The 19,604-nt window shown below is 52.0% G+C and overlaps 9 protein-coding genes across 9 annotated transcripts; 4 read left to right on the top strand and 5 right to left on the bottom strand.

Moving 5' to 3' along the window:
- Positions 1-267: 267 nt before the first annotated feature.
- On the top strand, positions 268-1,130 carry J4E93_007447 (uncharacterized protein; the record flags this gene model as incomplete). Its single annotated transcript, XM_049345354.1, has 3 exons — positions 268-342; positions 419-545; positions 622-1,130. 3 exons carry the CDS (start codon positions 268-270, stop codon positions 1,128-1,130), a joined length of 711 nt encoding a protein of 236 aa, XP_049197584.1.
- A 1,451-nt stretch (positions 1,131-2,581) lies between these two features.
- J4E93_007446 (uncharacterized protein) lies at positions 2,582-3,377 on the bottom strand (the record flags this gene model as incomplete). The annotated part of the gene is made up of 2 exons (XM_049345353.1): positions 2,582-3,292; positions 3,345-3,377. The coding sequence occupies 2 exons, from the start codon at positions 3,375-3,377 to the stop codon at positions 2,582-2,584; spliced, it is 744 nt and encodes a 247-aa protein (XP_049197583.1).
- A 673-nt stretch (positions 3,378-4,050) lies between these two features.
- Positions 4,051-4,970, top strand: HOB3 (BAR adaptor protein Hob3; the record flags this gene model as incomplete). Its single annotated transcript, XM_049345352.1, has 3 exons — positions 4,051-4,063; positions 4,116-4,212; positions 4,295-4,970. The coding sequence occupies 3 exons, from the start codon at positions 4,051-4,053 to the stop codon at positions 4,968-4,970; spliced, it is 786 nt and encodes a 261-aa protein (XP_049197582.1).
- Positions 4,971-6,185: 1,215 nt separating this feature from the next.
- Positions 6,186-7,289, bottom strand: J4E93_007444 (uncharacterized protein; the record flags this gene model as incomplete). Its single annotated transcript, XM_049345351.1, has 1 exon — positions 6,186-7,289. The coding sequence occupies one exon, from the start codon at positions 7,287-7,289 to the stop codon at positions 6,186-6,188; it is 1,104 nt and encodes a 367-aa protein (XP_049197581.1).
- Positions 7,290-8,463: 1,174 nt separating this feature from the next.
- On the top strand, positions 8,464-9,288 carry J4E93_007443 (uncharacterized protein; the record flags this gene model as incomplete). Its single annotated transcript, XM_049345350.1, has 1 exon — positions 8,464-9,288. The coding sequence occupies one exon, from the start codon at positions 8,464-8,466 to the stop codon at positions 9,286-9,288; it is 825 nt and encodes a 274-aa protein (XP_049197580.1).
- A 285-nt stretch (positions 9,289-9,573) lies between these two features.
- J4E93_007442 (uncharacterized protein) lies at positions 9,574-10,461 on the bottom strand (the record flags this gene model as incomplete). Its single annotated transcript, XM_049345349.1, has 1 exon — positions 9,574-10,461. One exon carries the CDS (start codon positions 10,459-10,461, stop codon positions 9,574-9,576), a length of 888 nt encoding a protein of 295 aa, XP_049197579.1.
- Positions 10,462-12,229: 1,768 nt separating this feature from the next.
- Positions 12,230-13,053, bottom strand: YOP1 (ER membrane protein DP1/Yop1; the record flags this gene model as incomplete). Its single annotated transcript, XM_049345348.1, has 5 exons — positions 12,230-12,356; positions 12,406-12,463; positions 12,511-12,574; positions 12,666-12,881; positions 13,003-13,053. The coding sequence occupies 5 exons, from the start codon at positions 13,051-13,053 to the stop codon at positions 12,230-12,232; spliced, it is 516 nt and encodes a 171-aa protein (XP_049197578.1).
- A 1,040-nt stretch (positions 13,054-14,093) lies between these two features.
- On the top strand, positions 14,094-16,446 carry J4E93_007440 (uncharacterized protein; the record flags this gene model as incomplete). The annotated part of the gene is made up of 4 exons (XM_049345347.1): positions 14,094-14,440; positions 14,486-14,800; positions 14,847-16,189; positions 16,250-16,446. 4 exons carry the CDS (start codon positions 14,094-14,096, stop codon positions 16,444-16,446), a joined length of 2,202 nt encoding a protein of 733 aa, XP_049197577.1.
- Positions 16,447-17,612: 1,166 nt separating this feature from the next.
- On the bottom strand, positions 17,613-18,982 carry J4E93_007439 (uncharacterized protein; the record flags this gene model as incomplete). The annotated part of the gene is made up of 2 exons (XM_049345346.1): positions 17,613-18,392; positions 18,446-18,982. The coding sequence occupies 2 exons, from the start codon at positions 18,980-18,982 to the stop codon at positions 17,613-17,615; spliced, it is 1,317 nt and encodes a 438-aa protein (XP_049197576.1).
- Positions 18,983-19,604: the final 622 nt, after the last annotated feature.

Raw genomic sequence — 19,604 nt, 5'->3', positions numbered from 1 at the left:
TGCCGAGGGGCGGACTAAGTGATCCTTGTTTCGGCGAGAGCATTCGATCATGCAGCGCCTCAGCCGACCGACTCCCTTAAGTACAAACTCTCGCCCTTCCGCCGCTCTCTCACTCCTTGCACAAACCACCAGGACGTTCTCTCTACCCACACTCTCACTTTTACACGTAGACAACACCCAACCGACCGCCTCGGCGAATACAGTACTGTTCCTGCACCCCCACGAACACTACACGCTTCAGCAAGGACCCCGGACCGAGAAGGCAACATGGCGGAAATGGCGCAGCGGATACTTATGAATGAGTTCAAGCAGCTCAGCAAGGAGAAGTGGACAAACATCGAGGTGCGTCTTGGTGACATTCCCTCCAGAGTCACAGTCCTGGTGGCGATGCAGGAGCACCGAGCTAACCACGTCACAGCTCATCAACGAGAACGTCTTTGAGTGGAGTGTCGCCCTGATAGTCATGAACGAAGAGTCCATGTACTACGGCGGCTACTTCAAGGCCAAGATGACCTTCCCTCGCAACTACCCGCATAGCCCGCCAGGTACGTCACTGCCAATACGCGGATCCAGGGATGGAAGGAGTCGCGAAGCGCAGGGCAGGAGCTAACGGTTTACCAGATTTCAAGTTCATCCGCCCGCTCTACCACCCCAACATTTACCCCGACGGCCGCCTATGTATCTCCATCCTCCACCCACCCGGCGATGACGAGATGTCCGGCGAGACTGCCGCCGAGCGCTGGTCACCCGTGCAGCGTGTCGAGACGGTCCTGATATCCATCCTCTCTCTGCTGGACGATGCCGAGGTTTCCTCACCCGCTAACGTCGACGCGGGAGTCATGCTGCGCAACAAGCCGGACCAGTACAAAGAGATGGTCAAGAAGGATCTCGAGCTGTCAAAGGCGGACATCCCCACGGACTTTGTCATGCCAACGCACGAAACAGCGTGGAAGAAAGAGAAGGACGAGGGCGAGTTTGACATGAGCTGGGAAGACAGCGATGCCGAGAGCCTGGACTTTGGTGGCAGCGAGAGCGATCCGGACGAGGACCAAGAAATGGATTCCGACTTCGACGGCGATGAAGATGATGCTGAAGATGATGAGGACGCCGATACCCCCATGAAGCGCTAGACGTTGCCCATGGACTGCCACTCTGAGCCCCTCATCATGCGAATGTCTCACATCCGCATGCCAGGGCTACTTAGGGGTGGGTCCCCAGCGTCTGAAGAGGATTCGGGTTCTGACACCCTCATCCTTGTCCCTTCACCGGCAGTATCACCTACCTCAACACTCCTCTCTTCGTCATCATGCGATCCGACAGCCCCTACTCCATTCCCCCCTCACCCCCGTCCAACAATATGGTGGACACTCGCGCACTAGGAACTGCGCATCGCCCTCTCACCCCCTTGCCCAACTTTCCATTCCTCGGTTTTCTTCCACGTCTTCATCATAAGCGCGGCGTTCGGTTTCGGCATGGTATTCATGGCGTTACGCCTGCAACGGGCTTTCACGCCTAGGGTTCGGTCACGGTTAGGATGGCATCTACACTGCATAGGAACGGAGTTCTTGGATCATCTTTTTATCATGCGTGGCATGGCTACTTTGGGCTTGCAATTGGCGGCGCAGTGGCTGCATGTGAATGACCGTAGACTAGGGAATGCATGAATTACACAGACATAGACCCATGTGATCAATTTCCCATACCCTGGTCAGCTACCCATGCATTTTACTTTCCTGACCTTTGCTAGCACACACAGGGTGTATGTCAACTCCGATCGCGAGTCTTTTCGGGAAGAAGCTTGATATTGTGCTCGACCCCACCCCCACTGACCGTATTCAGCACCCATTGCCCATCTTCACCCGTGAGCTGGTCTGTGTCAAACCCTGTGTTGTCCAAATATTCAAAGAAGCTGTTCATATAGATCCCCTTGCAGTTCGGTGTTGATGTACATGCAGCATCTTTGCATAGCGTTGTTTTCTCGCAAATTTCGCAAAACCATTCTTTCTTGTCTTCATCGACAGGCCCTCCAAGCAACCAGCCCTGTTGACTGAGTGCTGATCGAAGGTTCCCGGCGGCTTTCGGTATCAGCTTTTTGTTTATATGCTCGCTGAGATTTTTGGCGATCGTCTTAAGCATTCCAGGTGATATTCGTGTTGATGAATCGGCGACAGGAATTGTGATATGTCCAGACTTTGACTCTTCTTCTGACATAATGATACAGTGACTGTATTGGAGTCGCTGGGAACAATGTCGGTACACGCAGGCTGTTCTGTAAGAATGTCGATGTGAGCTCCAGATAGCGACGGTATGTCCGATGATGGATGTGTAAGCCGGATCGAGATGACAGTAATTGTAAAGTGCAGTGAGGACTTCAAAGTTTGAAGAACTGATAAAAGGTCGCTGCATAGGTCTTTATACTAGCGATGACTCGAATATCTATTGGTCCGTGAGATGTTGTACAGTGATGAAGGTTACAAGCTTAGAGGACAGTGCGTGGGTCTGGCTACCCTTTGAAAAGGTCGAAGCTATACGCTAGACCCTCCAGTTTGACAATTCTTCCATGGCCTGAACAATCCATGGCTCACCACCCAATGCCCATAGCATTTCTGACTTTCTCCATGGTGCTCTCGGCGATTTTCTCTGCTCGCTGTGCACCTTCTTCTGCATGCTCTATGAGCACCTTCTGATCTCCGCTCATCAATTCTTGATAACATTCTCTTGTATCCTTGATGCCGAGATCAACGGTATCGGCGACCTTCTCTTTCAGAGCCCGCATGCTTAGAGTCTTCAAGTCATTCGCTAGATCTTCCGGCGACGCAGCGAGAGACTCATCGAAATGAAACATCAAATCCACTAGGTTTGTCACACCCGGTCTGGTCTCGCGGTCATAACTCACTCCCTCAATAGAGTCTGTCAATGCCGTCTTCAACTTGGCATGTATCTCCTCTCTTGAGTCTGTTATCAAGATACGACTCTTCGGTTTCGGGTCGCTCTTGCTCATCTTTTTTGTTGGTTCAGTCAGACTCATGACTCGTTTCGCGGGACTCAGAAGTGTTTGTGGAACCGTCAACAGAGGCTGTGACTCTGAGTAGACGTGGTTAAAGCCACTGGCCAGCTCGCGCGTGAACTCGAGATGCTGCGCTTGGTCTTCACCGACTGGGACGTGTGTTGTGTTGTAGAGGAGGATGTCGGCGGCTTGTAGGACCGGGTACGAAAAGAGGCCGAGTTTAAGGGCGTCTTTGTTGTTGGAGGGATCGAGAGGGGATGCATTGGATGGGAGGGAGAGCTTGCTCTAAGACAGTGTCAACATTATGCCTCCTAGGTCTACTTCCGCGGTTGTATACCTTCCACTGGGTCATTCGTCCCAAATACCCCATGCTTGCACCACAACTCAGGATCCACATCAACTCTGCATGCTGCTTCACGCTACTTTGCGCAAACATGATGCATCTCTTCGGATCAAGTCCCACTGCCAGCAGACTAGCCAGCATCTCTTTCCGCCATCTTGCCAATTCGCTCGGATCTTGTTTTATCGTAATCGCGTGCAAATCGACTATTGAGAACAGAAGCGTTGTATCCGGAGATGCCTCGTCTTGCAGCTTGACCCATTGCCGCAGTGCGCCGAGATAGTTTCCAAGATGCGGTACGCCGGTGGGCTGGATTCCCGAGAATATCACCTGCTTCTGGTTCTTATCGGCATTCTGTCGCGCTGGAGAGGCGATGGAGTACTCCCGCAGGCAGCCTGAGCATATACGAAAAGATGAGGGGGCTGCACGCTGCAGCGGTCGAAGTGAAAACATTGAAGTCAGGTCGTGGTATCAAAATCGGAATCGCGGTTGCTCAGCCACCAGAAAGCGCGGCCGGGGTCTTGTAGCGTCGTCATTGTGGCACTGCCGCCCGCCAACAACCACCCGACTGCGCCCAACCACGGCCTCCTTCTCCATTCACGCTACTCTCCCCACAACACCACGACTACCACCCACGATCCCAAGCCTCACACACCTCACTATACATACCATCGCCCGGAAGTAGAGGGACTACAGCGCAATCATGTCTTGGACCGGTAAGGAGCCCCTCGACGATCATCCAGGAAGCCGCCGGCTCACCAGACGCAGGGTTCAAGAAAGGCGTCAATCGCGCGACAACGCAGGTTCTTATGAAGACTGGCCAAGTCGAGCGCACAAATGACCGCGACTTCGAGACTGAGCAGCGGTACGCTCTCCAATCCATCAGATGCATACTTCATACAAGAATAAGGCATCCCACCGTAGTCCCACGACTAACATGACGCCAGCCGGTACCGTACTATGGAGACCGCCGCGAACAAGCTGCAAAAGGAAGCAAAGGGCTACCTCGACTCTCTGCGCGCCATGACCGCCTCACAAATGCGCATCGCCGAAACCATCGACGCCTTCTACGGCGACGCAGGCACCAAAGACGGCGTATCGCGCTCCTACAAGCAAGCCGTCACCGACCTAGACGCCGAGACGATAAAAGCCCTCGACGGCCCCTACCGAACAACCGTCCTAGACCCCATCCAGCGATTCTGCTCTTACTTCCCCGACATTAACGCCTGCATCACAAAGCGAGAACACAAGCAGATGGACTACGACCGCATGCGCGCGCAAGTCCGGAAGCTCACCGACAAACCCGACAAGGATGTTACCAAGCTACCGCGCGCTGAAAAGGACGAACAACTCGCCAAGGCCGCGTACGATCAACTCAACGACACCCTCACAACTGAGCTGCCCCAGCTCATCGACCTGCGAGTACCATACCTAGACCCTAGTTTCGAGGCCCTGGTCAAGATTCAGCTGAGGTTCTGTGCGGAAGCGTACTCAAGAATGGCGCAAGTGCAGCAGTATCTGGATGCGAACACAAGAGATCAGTATGCACAGGGCGAGCTGGATGCGCGGGTGGAAGAGGTGTTGCAAGAGATTCGGGACTTGAGTATTGCGGGTACTGTCTAAGAGCTGGAAGGAGAACATGTTCTTTCTATATCGTACATGGTAATTTCTGTGGCGTCAGACTCGTTGGTTTTGCGGCATTGGTTGGATTGCGTGCGGACTTGTGGGATCATCATGAATGGATGGTAGAACTTGTTCTAACGATTGATTTTACACCATCCAAGATTGATGACGTTCTACCTAACCTAGTTATTCCAAATCTCTTCATTTGGTCCGGGCGCCTGATACGAGCTTTCGTGTTACCTCGATGACGGGTCTGGTCACAGGATAGAGTGGCTAGTAGACATGACTTCAAAGAAGAGTCGATTGATACCGTGTCTTCCCAATTCCCCGCGATTCTGACAAGATGGATGACTCTGCTCGCCCACATGGTCAGATATGTGCTCAGCAGTCAGAAGAACGGCACGATAGTCATACAGGAACGAGTATAAAAGGGGTTTCTTTCTGTCCCCAGTCTACAAGTTTCCTACACAGTACAGGCCACAGCAGTGAAATCACAGCATCAAGATACAAAAACAACACTTCCCTCAAAGTATCCTCTACTTCATTACTATCGTCTACTTCACAGCCACTGTCCCACAAAGATCTTCCCAAAAACCACTCCAAAGTCCAACACTACCAACCAGTCTCCATATTTACACCTCACCACGTTCATACGTACGCCCCGAAGACTTCGCTGATAATGTCAAACCCCAACAATCTCGCACCGAATGAATGGCACTTTGGTACCAGCGCAGGCTTCAATGACAATAGCCCTCCATTCGATTACTGGTTTTGCGACTATTGCAACCCGATGCAGCATAACTATCTTGATGCGGAGCAATGCCAGGGGTGCTCGAAAAAGAGATCCAAGAGGGATAGGGACGGGTACAAGACTCATCCCAACAGAGGGGGCGAAGCAACGAGGTCGAAGTGTGACATATTGTGAAGAAGGTTGATGCGGGATGATGCGGGGCTGGTGACGGAGAAGGGAGGTATTGGCTGCAAGGTGTCAGGATTGGGTGTTGAGACGGGGAGAAGTTGTGGTGTTTGACTTGTGGTCATAGGTCGGGGCGGTGATTGCAAGACACACAAAAACTGCTTGTGTAGGCCAAGCCAATAAAGCCCTTTACTGAGCAAGGACTTCTACATGTTGTAAAATGGTGATGGACCGCACATACCGAGTTTAACCGAGCACTACGAATTCGACACGAATACCTCATTAACAAGAACATCTGACTACGACGCGGATGTTGACTCTTCAACCTTCTTACATGTCTCCGCGATGAACTTTACATCCTTGAAAACTGGAGTAAATCTTTCGAGATGACCCTTGAACACACATGACGCGCCGACATCAGGCTCCTGAACGTCCTTCGACAATTCCACAGTGACATCCTTCTCCCAGCCATCCGCATAACGAGTCTTCTCCCTCTTGACGCTCACTTTGACACTCCTACCATCCACCTTTTTGACTCTACCAGCAATTCGAAAGCAGCACCCTCTCCTCGGTTCGACAGTCTCAGGATCCTTGAGAACGTCGAGACTCTTGGGCCAATCATTGGGGGGAGAAGATCCGGTACCAAGACTTCCACTGAAACGATAATGCCCGGCTACCACAGACTTCAGGTTCTCTGCCCACACCGTGTCCTGACCAGTGAGTGCCACTTTGACTTCGGTACTCAGAGGAGATTCCCAAGGCCAACCACATGGCAGTATCTTTAACGGATCGCCCCACGAGCCACCTACTCCGAACTCCGTAAAATGTCGCTCAGCACGGATGACCGTTGCAGTGAATGCTATGTGTATCGGACTCAATCCATTGGCGAAACGTGAATCGTCCAGCGCTTCCTTGAATTCGTCCAGTTTGACATCTCGCGAGAGGTCCTCGTGAAATACCATGCAATTGTCACGGTCCATCAGTTCCCAGAACCTGCAAGTGCTGCTCCGTTCGTTCATCCTCAGATGACCTTGCATCGGGACCACGGCCTCGTACTCGTAAATACTGGGACCACCTGGCTGGTCGTTGTCCAGAAGTTGTTCTAAGCGTGGGTTTCGTTCCAACCAAGACTCCGGTAGGTTGCGCAGACCAGCTCTCAGTGCAGGATGTTTCTGGAGTAAGTCGTGTTGACCTGTCATCCCGTTGAAGACGATGAAGTCTTCGATATAACTATAGTCTACATTGTGTACTTCTTGTATGGTTTTGCCTCTGTATTTGCCGAAGGTGAAACGGTAGGGACCGCGGCTCTTGGGTGCTGCGCGCGTCTGGGTACGTCGCTTCTTGGAGGACTCGGCATTGGAGGATGCGGCTGGTTGCCGCTGTCGCTTGACGCCGGAGCTCATCGTGGGTGGTATGAAAAGGAACTGTTCGTTCCAGGACACGATCGCGGAAAGACAAGAAGAGAATTTTGCAGAGTCGAGTTCGGACCTGGAGAAGAAATAGTCAAGCGCTACAGGCGAGGAGATCTCGATCGCATAACACGGTATGCATAGGAAATTGTGCCGCAACTTGAGTAAGGGTGTGCGCCTCGAATTTACGCGCAACGCGTTGACGATGTAGAGCACCTGCACGACGCGTTGCTAAACCACCCAAAGTGATACGCCCTGGAGAAAGCAAATGGAAGACGAAGTCGGCAAGGAGCTTTTGGTCAATTCTTGAAGACACTACCGCGGCACGATGTGAGGGTCGAGCGGAGAATGCGACTAGTCGTCCTCGCATGTGCACGGCGGTGGCAGCCGTTTGAAAGTGGGGGCTGACGTGGCCCGAGCGTGTGCTGCAAGGATCCCTGAACGTGTCACGGTGATTACCATTCCGCCTGCGTCACCTACCTTCCACTCGGAAACTGCGTGTCGTCCCTCAATGTGCGACACTCTGAATGGAGATCCCGCGCTGAAATCGACGACGCTTCGTGCTGTCGTTGTAGCTATAGCTATCGCCTTGCGGGACCTCATTCCATCCGCAGGACCATCCAATCTATTCCTTTCTTTCGAGAGGGGACGGACGAGGAAGTGACGAACTCTGGTGCAACGTAGGGTTGCATAAGTGCTTCTTCCCGGGTCCAACTCCGCGGGGCGAGGTCTGGGATGACATAGGTGGAGCAGTCGAAGTCTCGGTAGTGTCTACCCCTTGTGTTCTCGTCCGTATAACCTACTGCAGCCCGCACTTGGGACTACCCAGAGTTATCTCATAACATCCTATTTACATATCAATCTGTAGCTAAAACTCAACAACCCCAAGCCATGAATAACTCCGACGATGACGCACCAATAATTCAATGGAGACCTCGACATAAGAACCAAGCATCTGTCTTATCGCCCACCAAAGATTCTGGTATCAGGAAGTCATCTGGGAAGCAACCCTTATCGCAGTCTTCCCTGGAACATGCAGTTCAAGCCTGTGAAGCAGACACATCAGATGAAGTGTACGAGTTCGACTTGAAAGCATTGCGGCCAGACCATCAAACAAGTCGCAGACACCAGCCCCAGCTATTTGCTCTGGTGTCTGAACAATGAGGACATGATGGAAACGAGGATCGACCTAGCCGATGGCTTCAGAGCTTTATCGAACGACTTTCTCAACTCGCAATTTAGTTCCCTGCGCGAAGCCACGCGGAAGAGGGGGATTCATCCCCATGACATCGCGGACGCTCTCTTGGTAGAGGGACAAGATGATCACGGGAACCTTTGGAATATCACAAAATGGGACAGAGTAATCGCACAGAACGTGGGCCCTGAGTTTGAGCAAGTCAACATAGGAGGCTCACTGCCGACCACGATAATGTTCACCGGCACCATCGTCAGAGTAGAGCAATGTTGGGCCGACGAAGGCGAAGACGGCCTGATGACTTTCACGATACTGCCATGTGGCTTTCCCCGGAGCGAAACCATCAAATGCCACTTCATCTCTTCAGCTACTGCGCCCTTGTACGAGGAATTGCCAGATATGCTCTATAAAACGTATAAAGTCATCGGCAAGTTCTGCAGTCCCGGTCTCTACAGCAGCATCCACGACATCAAGAGCATCGAACTGGCGAGGAATCCAGAACCTGCTAGTCTGAAGACTGGCATCTGCTGGAAGTTTGAGGGCCGCGTCACCTATACTTGCATCAAGCCTTTGTTCGAGTCCGTCTTAGTCACGTACCTTGAGGTTGATCGTGATGCACGATTTCCTGTGTACGCCAAATTGTTAGAAGGCGCGCCAATACCAACAGTCGGGAAACTTTATCGTGCAAAGGGTATCACAATCCCGGAAGACGTCAGTGAACATGGTCTAGGAGAGACCACTTATTACGCTAAATGGCTTGAAAAGCTTCCGGAGCCTAATCCTAGCAAGGCAATCTAGCACAGACACTGATAAGCGAGCAAATTGAATTCTGTGGGAAAAGAGGAGATGACATCTTCAAAAGTTTTATTAATGCCCTAGGGTGGGTTTCGTTGGCATCTTTCTGGAGGAGAAAATATAATACCAACAAAGCATAACCTTGAAAGAAACACGAGCAAATTTGTGCCACCCATGTCCGTCCCGATTGAAAGCGTATCACGAGCACCTTGAACGCTCTTCAACCTTTTCACACCCCCTTCTCAACATCCGTACTGTAATAGATCCTTTCCATAGTTCCCTAGCGCATTATGTCCAGTCCCGCTCCCAAGCTTCTTCATCAATAACACCCTCGTAGTAGACTTCAACAGGAGGTTCTCCCTCTTCCCATTCTCGTGGCTCCCGCCTTACATCGTACAGGACGACGCTGTGCTTGCCATCGTAATCATTTTCCTCTCCAATGACAGAGTATTCTTCGTGGATGTCCTCGGTAGAGTCCATACAAGGACCGACATGCTGTTGCATTTCAACTCCTACGTCTTTGAAGAAACTCCGGAAGAACGGAGTTTCTTCAATCGGAGCATCTACCAACGCGACATACACTACGATAGCATCGTTGGACAATCGGGGAAAAGATAACGAAGGAGCCTTCTCAGGATCGTGCCGAGCGAAATACATGGCCGCGGAGTTGGCAAAGTTGGCAATGACCTCGCATGCTCGCTCGGAGTATTGGTGGTATGGCCAACCCGTTTTGCCATATTGGTCTGCATCCGATTTCCGCATGATTTTGTCCACCTTCTTTACGCTGACTTTCTTTGATCTGGCTTCTTCGCACACTCTGCAAATTTTGCTGATAACCTCACTGTTACCGTCCATCTTATCCCATGACCGTTCATTAACGATGATACGGGGGACTCGCATTGCTTGCGGGACTCGCTGTGCTTCAACGATAGATTTCATCAGAGGTGCAGCCTCCGCACAAATTGCTCGACACGTGAGATGAATGGGCGTTATGGATTCGTAGTTCGTGATGGCAACGTATTGATTCACGAATCGAAAGCGACGTTGGCAATCTGCGGCATATTCGTAGATCATAAGACGCAGCTCCTTTGGTAGATCGAGGAAGCGGTCAAATGACCGGGGCCGACGTGGATTTAGCGCAAGTTCTTCGTAGTACTCTCGTGTGTCTTCGTTCATGTCGTCGCTGTTGCAGGTATCGGAGTGTTCTTCCCCAGAATCGGACAATGTGGAATCCTCCCCAAGTTCGGACAATGTAGGACCCTCCTCAGAATCGGACAATGTAGAATCCTCCCCAAGTTCGGACAATGTAGGACCCTCCTCAAGTTCGGACAATGTAGGACCCTCCTCAGAGTTGGACAATGTAGAACCCTCCTCAGAGTCGGACGATGTTGAAGGTGTATCGCGCATGGCTTCAGACCAGATTGCATGAGCCTCAGAACGGATTGCATCAGTCTCAGAACGGATTACAGCAGTCTCAGAACGGATTACAGCAGTCTCAGAACGGATTACAGCAGTCTCAGAACGGATTGCAGCAGTCCTGGAACTAATTACAGCGGTCCCAGAATGGATTATATCATCCCAAGAGAGGGATGTTTCAGTCCTAAAAAGGGATGCATCTCTCCAAGAAAGAGATGCAGCAGCCCAAGAAAAAGATGCATCAATCTTAAGGGATGCAGCAGTCCTGGAACGGATTGCAGCAGCCTTGGAACGGATTGCAGCAGCCTTGGAACGGATTGCAGCGTTCTTGGAATTTATTGCAGCAGTCCTAGAACGGATCGCAGCAGTGGTAGTTCTAGAGTTCGACTCGTTGTCGGAATTCGAGTTGTTGGCAGTCGAGTTGTTGGAAGTCGAGTCGTCGGAAGTTGAGTCGTCAGTAGAATCCTCACTCATGGTTGCGGAATGGCGGTTAGGTGTCTCAGGAGGAGCGGTCAAGTCCCCTGATGGAACCCAGGCGGCTGTCGCGAGCTAAGGTCATTACATAATCAGAGCCACTCGGGTCTTATTGGTGCCAACCTAACAAGCCAATTTCCGGCCCCACAATCCCGAGGTCTGAGGAAATCTGTAATCTTGGCTCATCAGCGCGGCACGATGCCTGAGGCCATTGAATAAGCGGTTCATATACCTATGTAGGTATGCTTTCTTAGCGCCCGTTCGGTTGTAGTCTGTGTAATGATGGTAGATATCATGACGACACAATCAAACACCGTGATGACAGGCATGAAGTTATCAAATCTGGCTTATTGTTTACATCTAAGACGAGTTAATCTGCACTTTTCTTGGACTCATGATGAACAGGAATATGGGGATGCCGTACACGATCCAGCTGCCAAAGTCGAGTGCATCTGGGACAAACGTTAGTTGTTTGACCGCAATGTACATCCCACCACTGAGGATCGTAGGCAATGTAATGTTGCTGAGTAGGATAGCACAACGGTATCCCAGTCGCTACAGATAGCCAGCAACTTCAGATCCATCCATGATAGTGTATGGTTCTTTAGACAACTCTTGTATTTGAGTCATCAGGAAAGTCGCTGAAGGTTCCTTTCCGTAAACATGAATATGAGACCTTGATTGAAAATGGTAATGAATATGTAACTGATTCTAGCCAGAGGGCTAGCCAGACTCGGTACACTATATTATTGCTCACAAGCGATTCACCTGAACCCACTGCCAAAGACCACAACTTCCTACCCGATTGGTTCCCTTATGGGCAAATGATCATGAAACGTAAGGATGCCTGCCTCTTCTTTCGTACGTCAACCCTGTCATGAACGCTATCCGTAGCTCGTAAACCATTGTCCATGCAGCGTTTCCAAGCTGCAACAGCCGCACACCTTGAGAAGCTGGGTCTCTCATGCACAGCAGAGGTTATATCCCGAACTTCGTCCTTATCATTATCGTCTAGCCGTGCGACTGCCAGAAGAGTGTTATGCTCGCGACTGCTCTACGAGGCATGAGGCTTGCCAGCTGAGTCGGCCTTGGCACGGAGGTCGGCAGCGGTGGAGCCTGTCGCGGAGAAGTAGCGCGAGAAGACGGGCTGAAGGAATGAGCGGAAGACGATCTGGGCACCACTAGGGAGTGTAAGCTTGTATTAATGTGCGCGACGGGGCTGCTACATACGCAGTCTGGGGAAGAGACATCCAGAGGATAAGGACAAACTTGAAGGTGTAGTAGAAGGCTGCGGACGTCAGTTGCGGATCATGCAGACGATCTGGCTGTACTTACGGAACCAGTAGACGGCGTTCACAGCGCTCTCGAAGACGGTCAAGAAGGCAAAGGTAACCCAGTACTGCGGCATCGCATTAGCCCCATCCCAAGTTTATTGTGGACACAATTTGGCCAGCTGTCTTGCCAGCGATAAGAAAGCGGGGTACACATACAGTCAACCACTGGGTGTCATCGACCTTGCTGGCGCTGAAGAGGGCCTCGAGCGAGTAGTAACCGGGAATGATGAATCCAGCAATGTTGACGAGGAACTCTCCGGCAATGTTGAAGAAGATGAGGAAGAAGTAGAGACCAGCGAGACCAAGGATCATGTAGACCTTGGGGACCGATGTCTGCTTCTCAAAGTTGTTGAGTGCGGGGTACTTGGACAGCTGGAACACGACATCGTCAGTAAACGTGGCCTCATATCAAAACCGTTGCTTTTCCTGTCGGAATCGTCGGGACAAGGCGTATTTTGACAATTGTGCCTTGTGCAGAAGCGAGAGCGCTTACCTCCTTGTCGAGCTGCGACAGCTGGGCCTGGGCTCTATCCTGGACAGACATGTTGAGGGTTGTTGGGAGGTTGGGTGTGATGGGTTGCGAAAGGGTGGGATGCAACGGGTTGTGGTTGAAGAAGCAGAAGGGCTGCAATGTGTTCAGTAGGTAGGGAGGAGCAGGAACGTGGAGCCTGGAGATTGTGGGATGGAGGAAGTGGGCTCGTCATCGCTAAATACGTCACCGCCTTTCACGAGCCAGCCAGAACGCAGCAATGGCATGCCGATGAGACAAGATCGCGTGCATCGGTCCAGCCGTTCGACGAAGCCGTATCCCGGGCGTTGGTAATGTCGCATTCACCTGTCTCTTTTTCCTTTACATTGGCAATTAGAGAGTAGTGCGATTGCACGGGCATTATGACGACTGGCACGTGACCGTTGAGGTCCAAGCGCGCCGGCCAGTCTCCGTTGCTGCAGGCGTGACCGAGTTCAGACGGAAGCGTAAACATCCAATTCCTATCCCACAACAAACCCGCTCGAGGGCGACCGACGACGCTTACGACCCTTGTTGGAGCCGGATATTCTTCTGCGGAGCATTCTACCACGTTGGTGACATCCTATCTGCCGGAACAACGTGTTGAGCTAGTCCCTGGCCCAAACAAACAAACCCGCCAGCCCCGAAAACAGCTGAGACTCGAGCTACACGCGAGCAGCGCCATCAGCCTACTCACGACACCTTGGTCTTCTTGGGATTACCGTCGCGTACTTTAGACACTCTGCCGACTGTGTTGCCGCCTCCTCAGCGCCGTTGCCATCGCATTGTTTTGGTGTAAACATACGGAAAATCTGCCAGCCGGCGTCCGCAACATGACCGATATCCGCCGGTCACGATCGAATACGTCAATGTCTACGAGAAGCAATCGTCCTCTTTCACGCGCGTCGACGACGAGCGTGCATTCGTTCGAGCAATTCCAACAACCGCAGCAACCGCGGCCCAACCAATTTCCCCAGCAGCCGCAGTATCATGCTCCGTTCACTACCAGTGAAGCGTTACAGCCTGCATTACTCCAGGCCGCGCAACAGGTCAGCGCGCAGGACCAGCTTATCAATATGAGTCTAGAAAGTGTTCAGCAGTATCTTGGTTACCCAGCCGACCCAACCGCGTCTCACCCTCAACCGAACAGTCAACCCGCACAACCCGATCACCATGCCTATCAGAACTCCCTCTCTCAGCATTCACAACATTCGCAACAACATAGCTTCATGGCGCCGCCGATGGATACGGAGGATAAGAAAAAAAGGCCGTCGACCTCAGGTGCCGCGACCAACGACAAGGAATTGCGCCAGCTGCTCAACCAGAACGAAGGCCGCAACCTCAGGGAGGTCGCAGCTGAGGTCATTCAGAATGACAGAACATCCAAGGCAGAGAAGTCGAAACAACTGTTCGCCATGTTATGGTAGGTACTTCGCCTCTACGCAGGAACAGTGCTAACGCGCCCCAGGTTACAGTCTGTCTGCCGTGTTGCGAAGACGTCAGTGCCGCGCAACCGCGTCTACTCCAAGTACGCAGAGCGCTGCGGCACCGATCGCGTCATCCCCCTGAACCCAGCATCTTTCGGCAAGCTCGTTCGCGTCATTTTCCCCGGCATCCAGACCAGGCGCCTCGGTGTTCGCGGAGAGTCCAAGTACCATTACGTCGATCTCGAACTCATCAACGACAACGACAGTGCTGAAGAGGCACGTCGGGGCAGCAACGGCCCCGCTGCCCATCATGCTATGAAGCGTCAGGCTTCTGGGACACCGAGACTCAACCTTGAGTATGTGACTTCCACAACTTGGTGTGTCAATTGCTAACAGCTTCAGTGCTATCCCCCGGTTACCTGCAGACAGCGCACATTTTCCACCACGAGAGGCACGCGTGGAGCCGCAGAACACTTACTACACTCCAGCCTCGTCCCGCGGCGTCTTGTTCACCGACATCTACTCTTCCAATTTCTACCCATCTCACGCGCGTACCAAGACGTCGTACGAGCACGAGCTCAAGTTTCCAACGCCAGATATCCTCGAAGCTCCAGATGCTTTCGTAGTCGAATTGCCAGACATCAAACCCTATTTACCAGCGCGTACCGATCCCGATTCCGCCGATAATCTCGTCGCCATGTACCGCTCACATGTCGTTTCGCTGGTCGACTCAGTGCGATACTGCAAGGAGAAGCAATTCTTCCGCCTCTTTGGTACTTTCCACGGGACATTAACTGTGCCAGTGCAGAAGTTGTTCGCTTCTCCCGAACTGGCTCCATGGATCAAGGAGTGCGACTGGATGATGTACCAGAAGATGATTCGCAACGTTTCCCAGCTCACCCTACAGGTAGCGCCACCGGCAGTATTAAAATTCCTCGATAACGTTGCAAAGACGTTACATGCACATATTGCCGCCAAGTTCGCGCCGCTGCCCATACATGTACTCGAAGCAAAGCTGGAACCCGCTACATTGTTCGCACATCTTCTCCGACAGATGCTTCGTGTGAATTCTGCTGCACACGCAGCAGCCGTCATGCTCACCGCAGAGAGCCATCGCACCCAGATGTTTGCTGACTGGCTGGAGCACGTCAACATCAAACGCATCATTGCCAACGAATTGCCCGCCTCCTGTGCGCACGAGGAGGTTTACAACATCCTAACTACCGAGATCCGCTCGATGCTAGGCCCGCTACCACAAGAGATCCAATTGCCTTCCGGCACCATTCATCGCGCAGCATATCCCGACCCACCCGCAGATCCTTCAGAGTCCGTCATCGATCGTATCGCAGCATTCTTGACACAATTGCCGTCCCGCTTTCCCGGCGCACACGCTCGCACGATCATGCACTGCATCAGTGCGCTTGGTTCGGCCGCCATACGCGAGATCACCGTCGAGAATGGAATCAGTTTCCAAGGTTGGTGGCTCACCAAGGTCTTCGTGGATGAGATGGCGCAATGGTTAGCATCACTAGGTGGGTTTCTAGGCCATGCACCCCCAGACTGGAGCTCGTCCAACTACTCGCCTGTAATGGGTGAATCCCTCAATGCGGCCATGACGAACGGTGGCAGCGGCAGCAACAACGAGAGCAGGTATAGCAGCCTGGAAGCCGACTTTGGACCAGATCAATCCTTCATCTCCAACGCTAGCCATGTCACCATCCAGGACAATGGGTCAAATCAAGAAGGTGAGTTTATTCATTCACAACTTAGCCTCACATGGTAGTTGACTAACGCAAGATCATCAGTCAATGCTGGACGATTTACTCAACCATCATCACAATACAACATGAGCTTTCAGTACGAGTACGACATGAACACTTCCCAACAAGAGCCAAACCATGATGATAGTGGTATAGGCCTCGGCCTCGGCGTACAGGAAGACGGCATTGACGCCAAGTTTGCGTCTCATCTATCTTCAGCTCTTTCGCAGAGCGTCAGCTAGCCTGACGTCCCTGTCTTTCAGATATTCCGATACTTTTGCCCATGCGTTTATGACGCCTCTGAAGTCACGACTAACGACGAACCGTGCCCGACATGGCCTGTTAATATCTCATAATTCTTTGTACTTTAGGACTGCGTACGCACTCACGGACCGGTGTTTACAGAAATAGTTCGGCGTTTCCATCTTTGCATTTTGGGTTTGCAATACAGGCGTTTGGAACGATATACCGCCTCTATGGCCTGGGTCCGGTGTTAGATGCAACTCTGCGGTTCCTCTACGCAGTGTCGAATTGAATTGTTTCATCGTTACCGACGTTCACAACCGCCTTCCACAAGAGCTTCGCGGAACTAAGGCTCACCCCTTTCGCCTCTGAAACGAGAGCAACAAGTGCATAATGCTGTACCAGCCTCTTGAAGTTCGATCGATCACGTCCTGTCAAGACCCAGCAGAATTAGAAGGTACTTTCTCACAGCGAGATTTCATGTCAGCTAATAGCACGAATGTGGTCACCGCTAACACCAGACGGCCTACCAAGAGAAACCTCATCTCCGTTTACTCCGTTAGATCTACATCGCCTGTTCCCGATGTCTGTCCTACATGTACTTTGTAGTTCCTCTCCCGTTACACTAGCTGACATAACCATCTGACCTCTGAAAACGGTCAACATCGGCACACGACCGCCGCGGCTAACGCAACCCGATCAAAATGGCTCGTCGACCTCCTCAGTCGCCTGACCACACTGATCTACGGGAAGGAACTCGATCTCTGATATAAAATCGTGTGTCGATCGTGACCGGTCGTCGCACGATGATGGATCACACGATGGACTCTCACCGCTCGTTCATTGGGTTTCAGGAGTCGCGATCACCTTGGCATAGAGTCTCTACCTTTGGTGCTGTGGCGATATGTTAGGATAGGGGAAAGATCACTGCAGTTGTGCTCGCGTGGACATTGTTAGCAAATGCAGCCGAGGAGCGCAATGCACCATGATAAGAGACAGGATGGGACTGCTGTGTAAGGTATGATACAAATGTAAGATTTCGTTACCCGGAAAAGATTCCTGCTAACGGTAGCCTGTGCGGCTAACAAGCACTAGAAGACAACAGAATATTTACTAAACCCCTTCATGCGCGGCGCCGCGAGCATGAGTAGACACCACGACACTCCTACTGCCTGCCCCTTGTCCTCCTTCTCCTATGGTTCCACGTCGCGCAGACGTCCTTGTTGGCGCTAGCATCCAGTCCTGCTTTGGAGGTGGGTACCCAGTTCTTGTAGATCAGGTAGCTGTAGTCCCATCGTGGATCGTTGAGCTGTGTCCTCCACGTCCAGAAGATCCAGCCCTCAGTCTTCTCATACAGTCGCTGCTGGGCAATGAACCAATCCTTGTAGAATTGTGTTGTGGAATCGAGCTTCCAGTCAAACTCGGTGCTGTACTCGTTGTTGACGGTGAGACTCCATTCTTGGACGATCTTGGGGGTGTCGCCGTCGGTCAGGCGGTTGTCAGTGTGGCATGTGTAGTACATGTAATCGCCCTGCTTGGCGTCGGCGTTGATCGCCGTTACAGCTCCGCCGACGTAGTTGTGATCGTCAAAGATGACCTTGGAGTCTGATGGGAGGTTGGACTTTGGGTTGCCGGCGCCCCATAGGGAGTCCATGAATTGGACGTGGAGACGCTGGTCGTCCGCAATTTTAAGAGAGTCCTCGGCGTCTCGGACAGCCTTGAGGGCTTGTGGGTAGTACTTTTGAGTAAGAGTGTCTTTCTCGGCTTGGGGCATACCGCCCTTATCACGCGATGTTTGCGGCTCGTTCACGACTTCAATGATACCGACTGCGGCCTTGTATGAAGGAGTGTTGTGAATACGCTTGGTCATCCATTCAAGCCACTTGGCTGCGCGGTCATAGTTGGCTTGTGAAAAGAATCCTGGAAGATACGCTTCAGGGAGACACTGTGGTGGATGTTAGAGTCGAGTCGAGGAATATTGGAGTGTTGAAGGCTTACCTGTCCAGTAAATGCATCGCCGACCTTTTGCGAACCGGGAGCGCCGTGGAGGTCAATAACGACGAACATGCCCAGTCCTGCAGCCTTGTCGATAATATCGTCAAGATACTTCAGATTCATCTCGGGGAAGTGCTCGCTGCTATCCACTAGGCTGTGGAGACTCCAATATCCAATCGGAATGCGAATGGTGTTCAAACCAGCATCGTGCATGGATTGAATCATGCTTGGTGTAATCCAGCGAGCGTAATGAGCGTCGAATGCATCATTCGCTTGAGACTGTCCAAGCTTGTTGACACAGTCAAACTCGGAGCAGGAGTCACCGCAGCCCATCTCTGACCACTCTTGATTCATCAACCATGGTTCCGAGAGTAGCCATCCACCGAGGTTGACTCCTCGAATCTTCGGACTAGGAAAATCAGGGGCACGTTTGCTCAGGTCGCCGGTGGTGCGGTTGAAGGCAGCAAGATCGCGGTCCGCGGGCATCCATGCCTGTGCGCCGGCCGCGAACAAACAAGCCAAAAGAGACGAACTCTTCATTATGGTGGGGTTGCAATGATTGGATGGAGAAACGAAGTTGCTTTTTCCAGCCTGGAACGAAAAAGGGTGCCTGGAATGGAGCTGCTGGAATGAATGTCCAGTTGCTTGACTGTTACACTGTGCGACCAGAGGACTATTTAACTTATTCACGGGCCTCCAGCTGATCGTACTAGACGGCACGTAGTTCACTGCATCGTGAGTCTCCAAGAGGCAAATTGCCAAAGGGGCCCCTAGCTGACGACAGAGGCGCAAGCCAGTCACCCAATCCGAGATACTTCACCGGTCCCGCGTTCAAGTCGACGGAGTCGCTAGCCCCCAAATGTAGCCTTCTGTCTGAAGATCTTTCATATAACTTGTAAGCCAGTCGAGTATGGCAGGGGTAGCGTTCACGATGTCGCACGAGAACATGTAATGAAGTCACATCGTTCGTCCGCGTTTGTGTAGACTAGTTATAGTAGTAGTGAAGTTGATGCATAGCACACTGTTAGTATGATCAGGCGGCCACGGGTTCTCTGCAAGGTGGATCGAAACGGCTCGCTGGCTGGGGGTTTGCCTGCCGCCTGACACCATGGCAGCTTCGTAAGATTTGGGGAGAGTATGAGGGGCTAAAACATATTTTAGT

Source organism: Alternaria ventricosa, assembly GCF_023758065.1.
Source record: "Alternaria ventricosa strain BMP 2768 chromosome Unknown scaffold_13, whole genome shotgun sequence".
Lineage (NCBI taxonomy): Eukaryota > Fungi > Ascomycota > Dothideomycetes > Pleosporales > Pleosporaceae > Alternaria > Alternaria ventricosa.
Note: the sequence above shows the minus strand (reverse complement) of the source record. Positions and strands in the feature narration are given on the sequence as shown.